The sequence below is a fragment of the Miniopterus schreibersii genome, assembly GCF_964146895.1.
Source record: "Miniopterus schreibersii genome assembly, chromosome: 15".
NCBI classification, from domain to species: domain Eukaryota; kingdom Metazoa; phylum Chordata; class Mammalia; order Chiroptera; family Miniopteridae; genus Miniopterus; species Miniopterus schreibersii.
Window position 1 is genome coordinate 29,915,490 of NC_138115.1, and position 19,682 is coordinate 29,935,171.

Genomic DNA, 19,682 nt, shown 5'->3' on the forward strand with positions numbered 1-19,682 from the left:
CGTTACCTCCGGCCGGGGGCGCGCGTGCGTCACCGCCAACCTGACGTCCAGCCTCCGCCATCGGCACGTTTGTTCCGCCCCCTACCCCCTCAATTTTAATGGGAACAACCTCCTCCTGACCTCCCCTCCGCGCGGGCGAGTGGGCTCGTCCACATCCGGGAATCGGAGGAAGAGGCGTGCCCACGGTCACGTGGTGCGGAGGGCGGGCTCCGGCGGCGGCGGGCGCGTCCCTGAGTCGGTAAGGGTTTCCCGCGCCCCGAGCCTAGGCTTTGGAGGGCGGGAAAGAGTTCGTTCCTCAGCGTGACGCTTTCCCCGTCCTTGCTAGGCCGAGGCGGAGGCCTTCACTGCATCCTCGTCGCTGCCCTTACCGCACGCCAGGTCGTGTAGAAAGGGACTTGCGTCGCGGGCCTGCCCCGGTACCTCCCGGCTCTTGCACGTTTGGTATATCAACCGGAAGTCGGTGCTGTGGGCGGCCTCGCCCACCTGTGCAGATGGTGGTGGCCTGCGAGGGTCATTTCTAGAAAGGGCAAAGGCCTCCTTGCTTTGATCTTGTAACTAAGTACTTACGAAACTCTAAAACAGAGGTGTGGATAAAACGTGCCCCTGCTCCGGGGGACGCACGCCCGCGTGTCTGGAAAAAGCATGAAACGAGCAGTGTGACAAGCGCCCAGTCGGGGTCACTCAGTGCGCCCGGGGGGTTGGGACCCGCGGAGGGGCGGGTGCCGCCCTCTGCCTGGGGCTTGAAGAAGAAACCTAGTTTTTTATACCTGCTGGGGTGTTAGCTGGGGAGAAAAGGAAGAGGAAAGGGCATTCCAGGATCGGGACTATCACACGTGTAAGGAGAGCTTGTTCGGGAAACTGGTAATGGTTGATTCTGTCGAGTGTAGCAAGTGCTTGGGACGGTGGCTGCGTCCTGGGCTGTGACTCTCTCGATGCTTTCCAGCCCCTTCAGAGTGAAAACGCCTTAGCGCCTAACTCTGGAAATGGGATGTTGACCCTGATGCTCTAACGCGCACCTTTAGTTTGAAAGGAAAAGTACAGGTTAGTGATGGGCAGAAGAGGCTTTCTAGTGCAAAGGGCGGAAAGTGTGATAGGGTTAGAGGTGTTTGAAAGAGTGACAGGTGAAAAAAGATCGAGGCCAAATTGGGGAAAGATGTGTTGAGTCACTGATACAGAATTTACACGTAACAATTAGAGATGATAATACCTGAGCAATCAGTCACACAGCCGACCAGATATGTTTAGTGGGTCATAAGAACAGGAAGGAAGTATTCAAGGGCAGAATGCTGCTGAAGCTGGAGTGATTTGAGAAAACTTGACCAAAAAAGGTGGAATCTCTGTGGGCCTGGGAAAATCAGCAGTTTTTGATCAGCAGAGAAAAGGGAGGAGGGTATCCCAGAGGACAGGGCATCAAGAACAAAGGAGTGACAGCAGGAAAAAGGAGGGCTCTTGTAGGACAGGGACTCCAGAAGTATAACTGGAACTGAGGGTAAGGAACCTCCTGTGAGTAAATTTCTTAAAGACAGGCTCCTTGTGCGTTATTTACGGGGTAGTACTGGATTAATTCTTGTGTGAAACATTAAGACCTCATCTGGTTCACTGATTGCAGAAGTAGCTGGGCACCTTTTGCTTCAGTTTTACCTAGATCCTTATCTTGGGTAAAAACTCTCCCCCATTCCAACCTGTATAATTATTACCCAAGTATTAAGGCAATCTTGCAATCATACTATTGGGGGCAAACACAGGCCTGTGTGGAGTTGGATTCCACTCCCAAAGATTGTTTCTTGTATGAGTCTTCATACTCTTAGAAGTGGGAATGACAGTATCTTTGGTGCCACAGACTTCCAGGATGGCTTTTTTGTAACAGGGATCACAGTAGGGTGATACCTGTGATGAAGAAGAGCCCACACTTGGAAAGAAGGAACCCAGAGGTACCTTCCAAGCTGGCTACAGCTGTTTAGGGGGGGATAAAAGAGGGTGGGGAATCAGTGTTGATAAGTAAGCATCTTGACCAGGCATTTCATTAAAGGGTATCCAGCATTAAGAATCAGAGGAACCCCAAAGACAAGAAGAAACAAGTAGCATGAGGTCCTACCACTATTGCCCACTTGAAGATACTGCCTTCAGGGCCCAGAGTGGGTGTCATCTTAAAGGAGGCCATGGCCCGGCTGGGCATGGCTCAGTGCTTGAGCATCGACCTAGGATCCAGGAGATCTCGGTTTGATTCCCGGTCAGGGCACATGCCCAAGTTTCGGGCTCAATCTCCAGTCAGGGGCATTCAGGAGGCAGCCAATCAATGACAACTCTTTCATCATTGATGTTTCTATCTCTCCCTCTCTCTGAAATCAATAAAGATATATTTAGAAAAAAAGAAAGGAGGCCATGTCCTTTACAGACTCAGCTGAGGATTTCTGTCAGGTCTGTGGTTGGTCACTTTGTATAACCCAGTTCAGTGTTATCTCCGTATGTTCATTTGGCTTCTTAGCCTAAGAATGCCAATATTTGAGCCAAGGCAGGTGGTGACTCTTGTAAAATGGTGCAGGGAAGGCTAGAGGGACCAGAGAGGAGACTTCGTTATGAGTCAAGGACTCATCAAAGGAATCCTGAACAGGGAAAGGTGAATGTGCAAGTCAGGAGAGCAAAACTACATTCTAGATGTACTGTGGCCTCGGAACAGAGGCCCTCAAATACATTGCCTTCCTGTCACACTGACACTGATCTGCCAGCTAGGCTATGTCTGATATCCAGTGTACACTAGAAAGCATCCATTGGCTGGAGGATGGGGGGATAGAGGAGGGACTGTGATAATACAAGTAAGTTGTCACCTGACCCAGATGTGAAAATGAGTCTTTCCCAGGGTAATATTATGCCAAAAGGTACATCCAGGCTAAGAAGCCTGAGGAATCCTAGTCCTGGATTACATCACCTCCTGAGTCTATGTTTTAGAAATAACCTCTTTGGCTTACAGATTTGACAAGATCAAAGCTGCAGGAGAATGGACAGTGAAGTACAGAGAGATGGAAGGATCTTGGATCTGATTGACGATGCTTGGCGAGAAGATAAGCTGCCCTATGAGGATGTTGCAATCCCACTGGTAGGCTGTCATTTGTGCTGAGGGTGATGGGTTAAAGGTATGACCTGGTGGGCCCTAGGACGGGTAGAATATCAATGGGCAAGTAAACTAGTAAGGCAAAGAAGTCAAGGCTGTGGACTCCACTAACTTTAGAAGCTTCCGGAGAGCATCTAGACTTTTTATTTGAAGAGAAATGTGGTTCAGAGAGCTGATATGACCAGCTCAGTTAGGGGTCATTCCAGGACTGGAACCCAGGTCTTCTGAGCCATTTCCTGTCAACTACACCAAAGCCAGTAAAGCAGACGAGAGTTTAATGCATAAGATGGGGAAGAATACAAAGCCATGGCATATAAGCTTACTTCCCTACCTGTGGCTTGTCAGTCTATTAACATTTTTAAAAACTCACATTTTTGGAGCACACACCTATCCTAAAAGACATCTGACTTTTCTTCTTTTCCCTTTAGACCAGCAAGCTCCTCTTGGAATATACTTTTTTGCTCTCTGGGAAACTGTCCTGCAAGCAGTTTGTTAAACCTTATGTAGTAAATGATCTAAAAATTTTGCTTGTATAAATGCATATTAAATATCCTGTTTATGTCATAGAGGCCTATGAAGGACAAAGATATCAGGGACCAGGGGGACTGGTTTTCCTTAGAGTATACAGCTGTCCTGAGAAGAGCTGTTTATAAGATAAAGCTTACAGATAGACTGCTGCTGCTGTTACAGAGAAAGAAAATTCAGCTCACTCACGTTTTCATTTAAGAATAAGAGATGATAGGTAATATGTTCAATGACAAATACACATATCAAATAATAAGTCACAGCTTTATCCAAGTTTAGAAAAATAGTCGAAAAAGAGTGTAATGAGAATTAGAGTTGCCACGTAGTGAATACCAGTTTTATGCCATGGACCAAGATTGAAATTAGACATACGTTAGCTCTAATCTTGAAACAGCCTTTCAAGGATGGTGGCGTTATCCCCATTTTATGGGAAGAAATAGGATCAGAGAGGGATACTTGCCCAGGGTTGGGTATCTGATGAGTTGGACTGTGAGACTCCAGATCCTGCCCTGTAAACTTTGGTTTCTTTCATTCCACAAACATTTCTTTGGAAGCTGCCTGTGTGCCAGATTATATGAACATAAGATGCGGTTTCCTCCCCTGGGGGTCTAGAGAGGTAACACATAAATAACTAATTATAATAACAAAGGTTCTAAGTGGGGGGGTCACAAACAGCCACCATGGTATAGGAAGTAGCTCTTTGCCTGGTGGGCATCAAGAAAGGCCAAATAGAGAATGTAATGTTTAAGCTGGCCATAAGGGAGGACCAGTAGTTTAGTGGGGGTGGACAAGGGCACTCCAGCAATGGGGACACGTGTGCAGAGGCTAAGAGCTTTTAAAGTCTTTGAGATAGAGTGAAGTATTCAGTGGGGATGGAGAATCTATCATTCAAGGTAGGCAAAAAGTTGGGCTTGGACCAGGTTTCAAGAGGAATATTTCGTACCATGCTAGCCCTCATCCTGGGGATATTCAGGAATGAATGGTCTTCAAAAATAGAAGTCTATCATGCTCAAATTTAGGTTTTGGATAATCAGCGTAGCAGCACTGTCAGAGAGTGTCTGCCATGGAGAAAGGGGCAAGTGACAGGACAGAGAGACCGGAGAGGCCATGGTCTAGGCAAGGGAGGAGGGCCTGAACATTGGCAAAAAAATGGAGGGGAATAGGCAAATTCTGGACCTGCTTATGGCAGGATTCAGGGACCATTTGTGTGGTAGGGGACAAGGGAGAGGGAAATGTCCATGCTGACTTCCACGTTCTAGCCTAATCTGGTTGCTAATCCATGTTTTTCCCCAGGTCTTGTGATTCTAAGGCATCATGTATATCAGTTAGCTTTTGGTGCTGCCCAACAAGTCACCCTAAAACATAGTAGCTTAAAACAGTAGCTACTTGTCTCGTGATTTTGTAGCTCAGCTGAGAGGGTCTTCTGGTCTTCACCAGCTCAGCTCATCCCTGCTGGAGTTGCTTGTGTTCTGCAGTCATGCAGCAGGCGAGCTGGAGGCTGGGTAATTCAAGACACATTCTCATGTCTGGCAGTTAAGCAGGCTACGAACTGGGATAATGAAATGACTAGGCCACGCTCTCTCATTATCTAGGAGACTCGCCCAGACTTCATATGGCCCTCTCAGGGTGCCAAGAGCACCATCAGAGCAAACTGCAAGTTGCATGGAGCTTAGGCCAAGAGCTGACCATCTGGCACTGCAGCTGCTTTCTGTTGACCAGAATAAGACACCTGGTCAGTCCCAGTCCAAGACTGGGGAACTAAGACTGCCTCTTTATAAGAGTAGCTGCAAAGAATTATGGTCATTTTTACAGTGTGCCATAATAGATGGTTGTGTTTATGATATTTTGTTTTCCAGGTACATATGCAATTTTACATGTTGGCATTCATTGCCAAGAGACAATAGTGACCAAATGAAAGACATTATTTTAGAAAGCATACCACAGATGGGATGAAATTAAGCAAAGTTGCCTGCCTCTGAATTAAATAATTCATTAAGCAAGGACTTGTTTATGCTTTGTCAGCTATTACTAATTACTGGAACCAAACTTTCTCTTTAAGTTCTTTTCCATTTGTACAAGTATGTTTGAATTTCAGTCTTAACATTTGTAGAGCAAGATGTATGGGATTCAGATATGCTTGTCATATTATAAATAAATCATTTTATATATACTAACATAATTCTCAAGGAGAAAAGCATTATATTCATATATTACAAATTGGAACCCATTGGGAAATCATAAGTCTGGATAGTGAGTAACGGTTTGCTGACGCTAAAAAAAGTATAAATTCAGATAATTAAAAAGAAATATATTGGTATCAGTGAACTCTGTTACAAAGCAGAGTCCTGGTAGTAATACATTTAAGTTTAAAATATAAGGAAACTTCCTTAAAAGTTCTCACCACACATAAAAATGGTAACTATGTGAGGTGAGGGGTATACTAACTGACCTTATTGTGGTGATCATTCCACAATGTATATGTGTATCAAATCATATTTTACACCATAAACTTACAGAATATCATATGTAAATTAAATCTCAATAAACCTAGGAAAAAATATATATATATTTACATATATATATATTTATATATATATAAATAAGTAAGAAAGGAAATTATTCCAGATTCTACACTAAGTGTGGCCTGTGCTTACCATTTTAAGAAAATGCTGGCAGGATCTGAATTGATTATTTGCCATGTTTTATGCTGCCCAACTCCACCACTAGGTGGCGGTCTCATGTTACATTTTCACTGCTCCCCGCTTAGCTCATTATGATCTAGGTATGTTGGGTACAGGATAGTTTATTAATACATTTCTTGTGCTTAAAGAATATGCCACCAATTGTGATATTCTATTAAGGCAGCCCTCCCCCCAAAGACACAGTATTGGCCCTTTTCCGTTTTCTAACAATAGCAACCAGTCACTAACAATAATAGCAAATATTCCTTGAGCATGGATGCCCTGACTAGTGCTGAGCACTTGATCTAAATCACCATGTTTAGTCTCACAGCAGTCCTGTGAGGTGATGGCTATATTTCTCTCTTATTTTCAAAGAGGAAACAAAGGTTCCAAGCGCTTAAATACCTTGCCTGAGTAACCCAGCAAGCAGTGGAGTCATGGGCTTGGATCCCAGTGGCTTCCAGAAGCTCATGCCCTTAGCCTTCTGCCACATTGCCTCCTGCACAAGTGCTAGAGCCATGAGGCCATCGTTCCCTTCTGCAGAGGACCTAAGTGATACTTCTTTTTTTCCCCCCCTCACCAGAGGATATTTTTCCATTGCTTTTCAGAGAGAGAGAGAGAGAGAGACATCGATGTGAGAGAGACATATCGATTGCCTCCCTCACACACCCTGACCAGGGCCAGCTAGGGCCTGAGTGATACTTCTGATACTTGCTCACATCTTTTTATTCTAGCTCACTCTTTAGGATACACTTTACAAATTATGCTGCCTGTTTTTAGGAACTCAGGTTTGAATTCTATGTGCTCTTAAGGTTTTAAGGGGTTTGTTAATGTATAGTTTACTGTCATTCTGAATATCCACTGTACCTTTTCAGAATGAGCTTCCTGAACCTGAGCAGGACAATGGTGGCACCACAGAATCTGTTAAAGAGCAGGAGATGAAGTGGACCGACTTGGCTTTACAGTACCTGCATGAAAATGTGCCTCCAGTAGGAAACTGACCCTGGCTCCATTCTCATGGACAGATTTTTTTAAATATAGAAATACAAAATGTTTTCTTTCAGTCTCCTAATTCAGATCTTTCAGCGATAGATCAACACTCAAAAATGTACAGCCACTTAGTTTGTGGCAGCAAAGTGCAATGTGGAAATACCAGAATGAGAAACAGCTGGAGATTTCTCAGGAGCACAGAATATTTGGCTCTTTGAACCTAAAGTTCTTCATTTACTAGCTTGTGTTTAAACGTGTTCTGTTAAACATTTGCCTTTAACTCTATAATTTTGCTTTACTGTCAGAGTTTAACACTTCCCAACTACTTCTGTGTGTCCTGTGACAGAGGTGGTTGAAGATATGAGAGGAAAAGACTAAGAGAGGAAGCCAGCATAGGGAGAATTACTAACTTCTTATGTGCCCTCTTGGGGAAGCAGTCTGAGTGTGTGTATATGAAGGCTGGAGATATAATAGATATTCAGAAGCCCATTCACTGACTGCTGGGATTCCTGAGACTCCCCATGATGTTTTCAAACTGTGGATACATTTATAAATAAAAGACTGTCTGACAGTTCCTCTGTTCTCCCTACCACTTCTTTTGATGCCTTTGGAAAGGATTATTGGCTAGATGCACCACTAGTTTTATCCAATAATGGTATTTATTTTCTCAAAGCCATTTGAGATATAACTGAAACACCATGGAGTCCATATTACTTACACGTTTATATGAGAACTTTTATTTTGCAAAACATGTATTTATCTCCTGGAATTATTTGCCTCCATTAAGTGGTGTCTGTCTTGTTCTCTATCCAGACTGTAAACTCTGGGACGAGGCCCTGGTTTATACTTCTGTATCCATTATTGGAAAACTGGAAACAATAATTGAAATCTCTTTTCTCATCCCATTTTTACTGGGTCTTTCTGTTTACCTAGCTTTTAGGACGACGAAATAAATCACAAAACAAGTGAGCTGATTTTAGGAATTCAGTAGAAACCTTGTGTAGCAACTCTCCTGTGAGCCGAACACATCCAGGCTGATCTCCCTGTTCATCAAGTGTCCTGCTGAGAAGTCATTCAACTCAGAATAAAGACCCCAAGGCACCAGCCCCACAAATAACCAAAGAAAAACAACCTAGTAGAAAAGAGAATTACAATTTTTAGAAAAAAAATTATGCTAAGAGAAAGCTTTTCAAAAAATTAAAGAACCTATAATGTTCTTCCACATTCTGTTTAAATGAGGGTTTTACTACAACTGTATTTGTGATGTGTAATATCTGAGACACTGACATCCAGCTAGGAACTTAGCAGGTGTTCATGTGAATCCAGCGTTGCTCGTGGGCCCAGCCTTCCCAGGAATATTGGTAGACCAATAAAATATTAAAGTTTTTTTTATTTCAACAGAATCAGTATGATTGATACCTGTAAGGTAGACAGCTGTTGGTATATGTGCTTAGCTTATTACCCTCATCTGAGAACCTCTCCTTCACCAAGTTTCTGAACTGTGAGATGGTGGCAGAATCAGCTCATTGTATTAGGAATTGGGTAACCAAGCCTGGTCCAGTCGAGTTGTCAGCTGGGGCTTTAAAGTCTGCTCGTCTAGGACTCGCTTGAGGATGGTGAGCACAAGAGATTCAAGGCTGCTGTAGGGTGGCTTTCAACCATATATATTGACGCACCCAAGGAAGAAAGTGCAAAAGGAGGCTAGAGGATCTGTTGCACCTTGGTTCCTGCAGCTTCCCAGGTGAAAGCATGAGTGTTGTCCTCTGGAAACAGAAACTGTGTGCAGGAGCTGCCACCCCTTGAAGCCCAAGTTAGACCCACTTCTAAAGAATATGGTAACAATAACAGTTAACTGAATGCTTCTGTGTGCTTTAGACACACCTCTAGCCCTCATGGCCCTTTTGAAGGTGGATATTTTTATCAATAGGAGATGGCGACTTAAAATTAAATGACATGTTCCAAGTTAAAAGACTTATTCCAGGTCACTCAAACTGCAAATGAATTCCAGCGTAGGCAGTGTGATCCCAAAACCAGTGTCCTTCCTAGACCACATGACCTCCCCGGAAAGCTTTCTGTGACCACTCCTTTCTAAAATGGGAAAAAAATTCTACCGGAATACTTAGAACTTCAAAATGTTAACCTTGTTTTTATAATTGAGCTAAAGAACTGAAAGAATAATTTTATTAGAAACCTGGGAGTCATGAAACATTTAAAAATTTAACCTATTACCAAATCCATATATAACTCATAACTTGAGCAGCATGAGTCATGTTGTTTTCACTGGTTTTTATTCAAAGTTAAATCCCAAGGGTATATTTTCCAATGTTGGTACATTGAGAGTGAACAGTTTAGTATCAGTGCTAGTTAGTAGCATACCAGCAAGGGGCATCAATTCCTATAAATCAATCGCTGGCTGACCTTTTAGAAAACTTGAAACAAGATACTGAATAAATGTGGTATTTTGTTTGGAAGTGATTATATGTGAAGCCCTGGGATTCAGGCCACCCACTCTTGGGCTGGGCAGCTCACCTAGTGGGCTCCTTGCTCGTGCTTTGTAGGAGGCCAAGTGAGGGCATCTGGAAGGGGAGGGCATTTCAGAACTTTGCCTGCCTGTGACCCCAACTTATACTCTTAGTCAAGGCCTGGGGATTCTTTCATTAAGCTTTTCCCCCATGTCTTTGTGTTAAATCATTTGGATAATTTAGGTATCATCCTGGAATAATTGGTTTCCAAAGCTTCCTTTCTTGATTTGGCCCTGCCTTACCCACAGTTAAATTCTTTCCCCAGTTCTTTTCCACTCCATATATCATGAGTGAGCTACTGAGGAAAGCAGTGGGGGGCTAGGGGCTGGCATGGAAAGGCAAATTGGTAGTCTTGAGGAAGCTTCATATCCTGTGGCCTTCCTGGCCCCAGGTGATGACCTTGGCCTTTGACCCTTAGCCAACAAGGACTCGCTTCGTGGGCGTGCAACCTGTGCAGTTGCACAGGGTCCCACACTCAGAGGACCTGATGTGGCTGTCTTGAACACTAAATTTTTGACCAAGGGACCCATGTTTTCATTTTGTACCAGGCCCCATAAATTATGTAGCTGGTCCTTAAATCTATGGTAGCCATCTGTAGAGGTTCGCTGTTGGACAGTGACTAACTTGACCCAGCAAATGCTCTCACCTTGGGGTTGAGAATTTGAGACACTATGAAAGTAATCCTTTGGGGTGACAGAAAATCAGGCAGGTCCAGGAGAAGTGGCTGGAGAGAAGCCGGGGCAGACCTTCGAACTCGCTGTGACATCCCATAAACTGTTGCAGCTGCTGAAACTGTTTCCTGAGCTCTACTGAGTCCTGTGTCATTCCTTCCACCTGAAAGCTAGCCTAGCTGACCCATGGGGTAGAGAGAGGTATAGAAATGCTGGAAGCACAGCAAGACAGGTTTGTGGACAGCTAAGAGAACTTGAAGCAAGGTTATCGCCTGATCCCAGGGCACGTCCCTGCCCGAATTTCATTTGGCTCTTAGTCAACTGCTGTATGAACTTGCACTCTATCGCCTTGGGTATAGCAATGAAGTTGTCTCAGAACAGAGCCTGACTGAAATGAGATACCGGAAGCACAATTACAGAGCTGGGAACAGTGGTCAACACTTTGGTTTGTGAAGGGTTTCTACCTGGGTATTTAATTTACCCTATCACGTTGAACCGTATGAAAAAAAAACATTTATAAAGATCAAAAAGTGTCAGTCACAACTTCCTACGTTTTTAGCTCATTTTATTCTTACCTAAAGCAAGCTGAGCACATATACACACAAACACACATCCACACACAACACACGAGAACCGGATTTGACGGGTAGAGGTGGGGAGCCGGCAAAGGGTGGAGAATTTGAAAACAACCAAATGACTCGAGAGGAAGTGAGGGAGGTGGGTGTATAGACCCATCCCAGTTATTCCATGCCTTCGCTGGTGACTCAGATCCCCTTTACCGTGATGCCACCGCCCGAGGGCAAAAGGGGTTTTCCTCCACCCATGCCAGGATCTTGCCTCCACTCTCAGCATCCCTGCCATTCTCCCTCCCGCCCTCAGTCTCCAGCAGTTCCCCGCCCCACCACCCTGCTCGCAGATTGGCAGTCGCGCTAGCTGCCATAGAACCTAACTGTGTGGCACTTCCTGAGGGGGAGACGCGGCGGCACCCCTGCCTCTTTGCCAGGGGGGCGCCCTAACATCTGTCATCCACTAAGACCCCACGTGGCCCCCGGCTCAGCCCAGACAGAAAGGCCCGTGGGCCGGTCTGGCGAGGCGCTTCCCTCCCCGCCACCTTCTGGCCCTTGGGTCCCCAGCTGCTCCGCCAGCCTCCCTGGGGGCTGTGCAGATGCTGAGACATCCCGCCTCCCCTGCTCACCCGGGGCTGCCCTGGGGGGGGGGGGTTAGGTGCTCACGTGTCCCGGTTCCTAGCCCAGGAGGACAGGCAACACTGGCTTCAGGAGTACCCGAAAAATGAGCATCCAGCTGGGTTGGAGAGTCCCAGGTGGACAGGACCCTCAGCAACGGGTCCCCTCTCCTCCCACCCGCTGCTTCGGACCCGGTGGCCCAGTTTCTCGCTCCCTCTCAGCCCAGCGATGATCGGCCTTCACCTCTGTGTGTTCCCACTTCATCCCTTCCCGCTGCTGGTCTCCCTCCAAACGCTTATCTAGGTATCTCACGCCAAGCCCTAGACTCATCTTCTTTTCACGTTGCAAATACTCTTAAAGCACAACTCACATCAAGTTTGCCCTTGTTTTATTTTATCTAATAGCTACTAATTTAAAATTACGTATAAGTAAAATTCTATAGCCTGCTGCAAAGTGTAACAGCTAAGAGTACAGAGGCTGGAGACAGAAAGCCCTGGATTCGAAACCCAGTGCAGCGTCCCCAAACCAGGTACTCGCCTTCCTGGACCTGGGACTCCTCGTTGGAAACAGGGCTGATAATGCTGCTCACGTGCCAGACTTACTGAGGATAAGAGGGGACAGTGCAAGTGAAGTGGGTGGGAAAGTTTCTGGCACGTGGTTAGCACCTGGTAAACATCAGCTGTTGTTTGTTTTCAGTACAATAAAATAAACTTTCCAATGAATTCCATGTTGATGCTTTGAAGTCAAACAAAGAATAATTCCATTATGTAAACAATCATTCCCAAATAACCCTCAGGGATTCTGTTGCTTAGTAGAAACAGAATGAATTAGGAGGCAGAAGATCTGGGTTCAAGTTTTAGCTCCACGACCTTCTGGCTGTGTGACCAGAAGTTTGCCTGTCAACCTCTCTGAGCCTACATCACAGGGCTGGGGAGTAAAATGAGTACAATGTATTCAAAACCATTTTGTAGTTATAAAGAACTATATACACTTAAGTTAAACACCATAATTTATTTACTTTGTAAATTCATAATTTATTCTCAAATTCATGTTTTATATAGCTCTTAATATGTGTGCTAAGTTAAACACAATAAATGCACACAGAGGCACAGCTGTATGTGAAAGCATAAAAATGTTTTGAAAAGTCTGGAAGAAAAGACAGCAAACTATTGGCAGTCATTGCCTCTAAGGATAAGATTAGACTGACTGAGGAAGGAAATTGTCACATCTTTATTTCCTTCTGAAAGTGGTGGGGTTATGGGAAATTTTCAAAAATAATAATGTAGACATTGCAAAAATCAGAATAGCATTGTTTTGCAAAATATTCTCACTGCCTTTGAATAAAGATTTGGAATGTATGTTCCAACTTGTGTCAGCATTCAGCAATTTTCATGCCGTGGACATTCAGCAGGAGCACCAGCTCTGTGCAAAGCATTCTGGGAGATGCAACTGTGGATCAGACATGGGATTATACCTGAGGTTATAATGTGTTAGACCAGATAAAACACTTATGCAAAAAGCCATAATCTAAGAAGAAAGTGGTCACTGTGCCTAGTGAACTATAAGTGCTCAATAAGTACTTACTGGAAAAATGGATGGATGGATGGATGGATGGATGGATGGATGGATGGATGGATGGACGGACGGACGGACAGACGGACGGATGGATGGAGACACGGAGATAATATCATGGGAGAGGGGAATCAGAAGAGGAGTAGATCTACAGTGGAGGGATTTTAGAAAAGCCTTGTGAAACCTTTGAGAGACAGGCTTGATTTGATTATCTAGAGATTAGAAGGGAAGCTGGGAAGGTGCCTATGGTGATGATATCCTGTCATTTCTAATTCCATACCAGTTCTTCCCTCCCTCTCTCCCTTCCTTCCAACTAAGGGGAGGAGCTGGTGTGTTTGGAAACATGTGGGAAATTTTTTTGGTTGTAGGGAAGGGAGCGTGTCAGGAATCCTGCTGCATCTAGTGGTCGGTTGGCCAGGGCTTTTAAATATACTGCAATAAAGAACCATTCTATCCAAAATACTGACAGTGACCACATTGAGAAATACCGGTAGGTGAGAGAAGCATCATAAACAGATCATTACAAGGTCATAAAGAAACTGTTGACATACATATCTGCACATGTTTTCTGCTTTTGTAGCCAAATCAAATGGTGTGACCTCCCTTCTAGACAAAGGAACAGGGAAATAAGATTGGAAAGGCCCAAAGGGGATGCTGAGTAGACAGAGGGGTAGTCAACATAGATTAAACGTTGGTCTTGAGGAAAGGGGAGATTAGGGGAATGATCTTGTCATATCTGTGCTTTAGGAAATACCAAACCCCTACTCATTAAAGGCTTTTAGAGAGCCCAAATGTGAAGTGATAAGTTCAATTTTTTTAAAGCTTTCCCTGCCTCTGCATCAGGAAAGTGAAGAAGTCATTCTATATTTTAAAAACTTCTCCAAATTTAAAGTATAATAAAAACAAATTCACTCAGCAAATTATTCTAGGATAATTGGCTTTCTATTTAAGAAAAAACGTAAAACTAAATTAGCTCCCTACTTCATGCCACATATTCAAGATGGTTTGAAAAATTAAACATAAAAAAATTATGAAGATGTTAGGAGAAAATGTAGTTGAATACTTTAGGAACCTTGAGGTCAGGGAGGCCTTCTTAAGTAAGTTACAAAACCTGGGAACATAAAAGTATAAAAATAGATTAATTTGGCCCTGACAAGGTAGCATAGTTGGTTATAGCGTTGTCCTGATATGCCAAGGTTGCAGGTTCGATCCCTGGTCAGGGCACATACAAGAATCAACCAATGAATGCAAAAATAAGTGGAACAATGGATAGATGTTTCTCTCTCTCTCTCCCTCTCTCTCTCCCTTCCTGTCTCTCTCAAACCAATACATAAATTTTTTTAAAAAATAGATAAACTTAAGATTTCTACGTGACATTAGATACAATGTTAAAAGAATAGAAGTGCTCATAACAGATACAACAGATGAAAGATTATTTGCTGGATACCCATAAAGCTTCTATAAATTAATAAGTAAAAGATAACCCAAATAGGAAAATGGACAATAGGTATAACTGGGAAATTCACAGAAAAAAAGACACAAAACATGAAAATGTGATCACGGCAGATGTTTTAGACTGACTCATTCAGCTCCATGCCTACCACTTTGTAGCTTGCCCTGCTGCATGCTGGAGCTTGAAAAGCTAATGCCCCACAATTGCCAGGCTCCCTTAGGGCTGAGCCTCTGCATGTGACGTGGCTTCCCCTGGGCAGATGTACCCTTGAGAGATCTACTGACTCTGGTGGGGTTGAGAAGCCCTTGTTTTTTATGTTGGTTGGTTTGGGTTCTCCCTTCATCAACATGGAGCTCTCAGTGTCTAGATGCAGCCTCTAGATGCTTCTTGAGTGTTGTAGATGGATGCAGGGCATCCATCATGTGACTGAGGCTGTGTAATCCTGGAATCAGGTGCAGCTGAGGCTTTCTGGTTTCCAGATTGCCGAGTCAGCAGCTGGGGCACAGTTTGGGGAACCCCCAGCCTTCTGGTCATGGCAGAAGGGGAGCCTCCTTTGGTGGGTCGGTTCTGAGCTGAAGTTCTGGGAGTCAGTCCTAGAAGCTCAACCAAAGACCTGCTCTTCCACCTGATCTGACAGAATTGTAAGCACCCAGTGTCCTACATTAACTCATGCAGTTTCCCTACCCCGTGTCTATTTACCTTTCTATATAAACTGTCATCTGTCGCTGAACTCTGACACAGTGGTCAACTTTGCTAATAATGAAAGAAATACAAATTAAGCCAACAACGAAGTAATTTCTCATTCATCAGAATGTGAACACTTAAGAAGTGATAAAATTCAACGTTGGTGAGGGTGAGGGGAAACGAGCTCTCTCGGAGGCTGTGTGGATTGGAGCAGGCGCCTCGTAGAGCACTTTGGCGGTATCCATTCAAGGGTAAAATGTGCATCGAATCCAGCCCAGCGTTCCGCCTCTAGACATCTGTCAAAGAAAAATACTGCCGCATGGCCTTAAGGAAACATTTGCCATGGATATTAGTCACATCATTGTAAGAAATGGAAAAACAACAATAAATAGCTGAAATATTCGTCAAGATGGAATAGTTAAGAAAATTACTGTACAACCGAATACTTTGCAGTTGGCAAAGTGTGAGGCAGAGCTACAAGTACTAATATGGAAAGATCTCAGACATATTTTCAAGTGAAGAATGAATTGCAAAACAAATGTATAGTATGACCTCAGTTATGTCTTAAAACATATGCAACAAACGTATACATTTCTATTTTAACTTGCACCTGTCTGCAGAAACACAGACAAAGGTCAGGAAGGGCACAGAGCAAACTACCCCGCAGACTGGGGCAGGTGAGCTGAGGAGGGGCTCGTGCGGGATTTTTGCTTCCATTTTCTAACTTCTGTTTCGACATTTGAATATTTTACAAGAAGAATGTTATGTTTTATATAATTACATTAATACATAAATTAAAAGGTTATAAAACATTATATAGATGAGATTTCAACTTACAAATGTCGAAGCAAAAGCCATATAGAGACTGATTGTTCAATCTATCATATCTAGAAAGAGAGAAAGAAAGCAAATATGACAAAATATAACACGTTGAATCTAGGTGGAAGAATATAAGTAGGTATTCATTGTCCTAGCCTCTCAACTTTCCTGTATTTTTAACATTTTTCATAATATAAAGATGGAAATGAAAACAAATACACATCCTTGGACACACACACACTTTTCCTGTGCAAGCAGATTTTTCCAGATGTGGAAGCCTGTGGCTCGGTCAGCTGCAATTATGGCAAAAGGCATTGGCAATCTTTCTTAACCGTTTCTTAGAGCAAGCATCTCTCCCTCCTGTGGCCAGTGTCCTGAGGAGCCTGCAAATGCCTCAGTGCAGACAGACTGAGGTGGACACCAGCCCTCTCCCCAGTCCCTCTGGGGGCACAGTCAGGGCCAGGGCCTTTTGGGGAGCAGGGACCTTGCTGTTCCTCCTTTCTTCTCCCTACTGAAGCAGAGAGCCCATGACTAAGGACACCTTTAACATCAACTATGCCCCCACCCCAGGCGCATATTTAAACCAGCCCATAACGGGGGAGGGGACCACTGGAAAGGAGAGGAGCTGGAGGCTCCGTCCTGGCCACAACGAGGGCTCTGAAAAGATTCCACTCATTGGGGCTGGCATACTCTGGGCGCCTCATTCAGTTTTGAGATAGCCGTTTGTGGATAACAGGGTGGGGGGAGGAAATAGCAAAAAAAAAAAAAAGGAATTGGAATTTTAATGAGAACCATCTGGAGGGCTTGCCAAGGGTGTAATGTTTTTAGTACAAGAAAGTAATTCCTCAGCTTCAATGAGGAAAAGAGCAATGGAGAAAATGGTTATATTGTGCTTCCCCCAAAACTGGTGTGGAACAGAACCACCTAGAACAGGCACAGGGTGCGCAGGACCCGGGCGGAGCTCCGCAGGGAGCAGGAATGTCACCCCTCTGCCAAGGAGACTTTGAGGGATGGGTTGTGGAGGGCCCTGGGCCAGAGCCTGGAATCTGGGTAACCATGGAAACGGGCCCGAAGGGTGACAACAAACACGGGATGGAATTTCAGCGTTTGCAGCCAGGCCGCAGAGGCAGAGGAATGGGAAAGTTCAGGAAAGTTTTGTTTGTTTTTAACCCAAGGGTCGGGGGAGCCACAGGAGGGAGCAACAGTGTTCCGAATAAGGGCTCCCTGCCCTGCACCTCAACATAGTCACAGGGAGCCGGATTCCGGACTCTCGATTCTGCATGATCAGTGTGCAAATGCCAACTAGCCTTGTGGCTGAAGAACAGTGGGCCTTGATCGAATGAGAAAAGATGTATGTGATGGAGGGAAAATTTAACAGAGTCACTAGGTAGAAAAATTTTTGAAAAGAGCCTATGGACTCTAGAATTTTCTTTTCTGAGGCCTTTAGAAATAGAATGGCTAGCATGGTGCCTGGGCAGAATCAGGGCCTGGGATGGAGGAACCATAAAGACATCTGCTGCAGGCTCTTTGCTTTGCAGACGGGGGAAAGCAGGGCAGAATGGGGGACTCGCTCCCTGTCCTGGCTCCTGATACAAGATTCCTTTCTTGACAGCATGTCAAGGAGCCCAAAACAAGCCCATAGTAAACCGTTGGAGTCCGCAAATGGGTTTAGATGAAATAGTATAAATTGGCAGTGGTAAAATAAGTAACAATTGCTACAGGGCCTAGGATTGTTAACCCTGGGATCAAAAAGGGGGAGGGGGTAATGCATAATGGATGGGCATTCTTAGAAATTGAAATTAATATGGTGTAAAGTCCACTCCAGTTTCACTCTTACAACCATCAGTAGTTGAGAAGGAGCCTCTGTTCTGAAAAGAGAGACTCAACAGTTAAGAATTCAGCGAAGAAGATCGTTTTAAATAAGCAAGTTACATAACTTTATAACTGTTTCAAGAAATCATCTTGAAACTTCATTAGCAAAAAATGCCCCTGAATCAGCCAACAGGAAATAAGAAGTCCAAGGAATTTCTGGAAATAGGAGGGTGTTTTTTTGTTTGTTTTTCAAGTGGAAAAAAAGTTTTTAGGGAAAAAGGAAGCCCTGACCCACATAAAGATAGGGTTTCAGTAAAACTAATTTGAGAGCAAGAGGGAAAATGTAAGCCTCAGCAATGGAGGGAGTACCCAGGACCTGGACACTTCGGGTGGGATGCTAAAAACAACTACAGCCCCCCAAAGTGGGTGCAAGAAAGAGCCAGTTTTACACTAAAGATGAAATTCCATTCCCTGAAAACACCAAATCTGCATGAGACTGTCCATAGCCCTGTTGACATTTACAGAGCAACTTAAAAATTGTTTCCACTTAATCCAGAAATATTTGCTATTTATTCATAAGTCACTGATTCTCCTTAAAGCTCTGCTTTGTAACTTTTTATCCTGAAAACCCTTTTTTCCCTTATTCAGATGTTAAAAATGGGGGGAAGTGTTGCTCACTTTCTCAGCAAATATTTTTGACAATTTACTCTATGCCAGGCCCCGAGTATAATGCTGTGATCCTATCTGATTATTATTGCCTTTTTGGCTTAATACCATATCTGAGTTTTTAATATTAAAATGCAGAGTCTGCTGGGAATCCTTGAGCCTCTCATAAAATGCTGAGAGTTGTTCACCTTCAAATACTTAAGTACTACGCAAGCTTAAAGAGGCCACTGCCCATTCCTAATGAGAATCTTCTGTTTATGATTCATGGATTAAGCCTTTATAAATGGCTTTATATACATGCTCAAAATATGTGGATCCACAAGCGGTCTAAGAGTATTCATGTAAGTATGTATTTGCTCGTGAGAAAGTGTGTGTGGGAGGGAAGGAAGGAAGGAGCAGAAACTATTTTCATTTTAAAAAGCTAGGAGGGCAAGCAAAAACTATTCCTACCCATCATTAAAGAAATGAGGTATAGGGCATAACGCTGGGAGAAGCCAGTGCATTTCCAAACCGCCTTCCCTTTAGCCCTTGCAAAGATCACTCTTTCCAGGGAAACCACGGGCTGGTGTTTGTTTTCCCCAGTCATTATTACACTGTTGTGGGGTTTTTTAATCTCAGTGATTTTCAAAAGGTGAAAAACCTTTTATCCTTCCGTGAAAATCTTTATTTAAAAAATCTCAATCACTCAGGTTTTCATTCTCAGTGATAATTGTTACAGGGAGGGAAAGAACCCCCTGCTATTGGCATGGTGGTCTCTGCACCGTGGCATTGACATCACGCAGTGCTAGCCTGACCTAGTGGAAAGGGCCTTAGACGAGATCGTCTCAGCTCAGGGGGCCCAAATTACTGTCATGAGAAAGTGTCCTCCAGGCAAGGTGTCCCTTTCTGACCAACTCCAGACTGTACCCACTGGATGAGCAGAAGTCTAAGTACTGGAGCACAGACTCTTCCTGTCCCCTCCCTGGCCTGTCCCCACAACTTGCTTCTACACTCC

The 19,682-nt window shown here is 44.1% G+C and overlaps 2 protein-coding genes across 15 annotated transcripts in view; one reads left to right on the forward strand and one right to left on the reverse strand.

Annotated features, from left to right (window-relative positions):
- CEP63 (centrosomal protein 63) overlaps positions 1-454 on the reverse strand; it is a 41,014-nt gene extending 40,560 nt beyond the window's left edge. For 3 of the 13 annotated variants that reach the window (XR_014000403.1, XM_081160078.1, XM_081160085.1), the window contains exon 1: positions 121-448. Coding sequence is in view for 2 of the 13 variants with exons in the window: in XM_081160078.1 (XP_081016204.1) it covers positions 121-155 (35 nt within the window). In the remaining 11 variants the exon portion in view is untranslated. Of the gene's footprint in view, positions 1-6 lie in introns of all 13 variants that reach the window. The other 10 variants (XR_014000404.1, XM_081160081.1, XM_081160089.1 and 7 more) reach the window with 6 other exon arrangements.
- On the forward strand, positions 172-8,695 carry ANAPC13 (anaphase promoting complex subunit 13). Of its 2 annotated transcripts, none has more exons than XM_081160092.1 (3): positions 172-238; positions 2,969-3,094; positions 7,191-8,695. In XM_081160092.1, exons 2-3 carry the CDS (start codon positions 2,996-2,998, stop codon positions 7,314-7,316), a joined length of 225 nt encoding a protein of 74 aa, XP_081016218.1. In that variant the 5' UTR covers positions 172-238; positions 2,969-2,995; the 3' UTR covers positions 7,317-8,695. The 2 variants fall into 2 exon arrangements, with proteins under 2 accessions (XP_081016218.1, XP_081016219.1); XM_081160093.1 differs by lacking the exon at positions 172-238 and adding an exon at positions 799-835.
- The last annotated feature ends 10,987 nt before the right edge of the window (positions 8,696-19,682 follow it).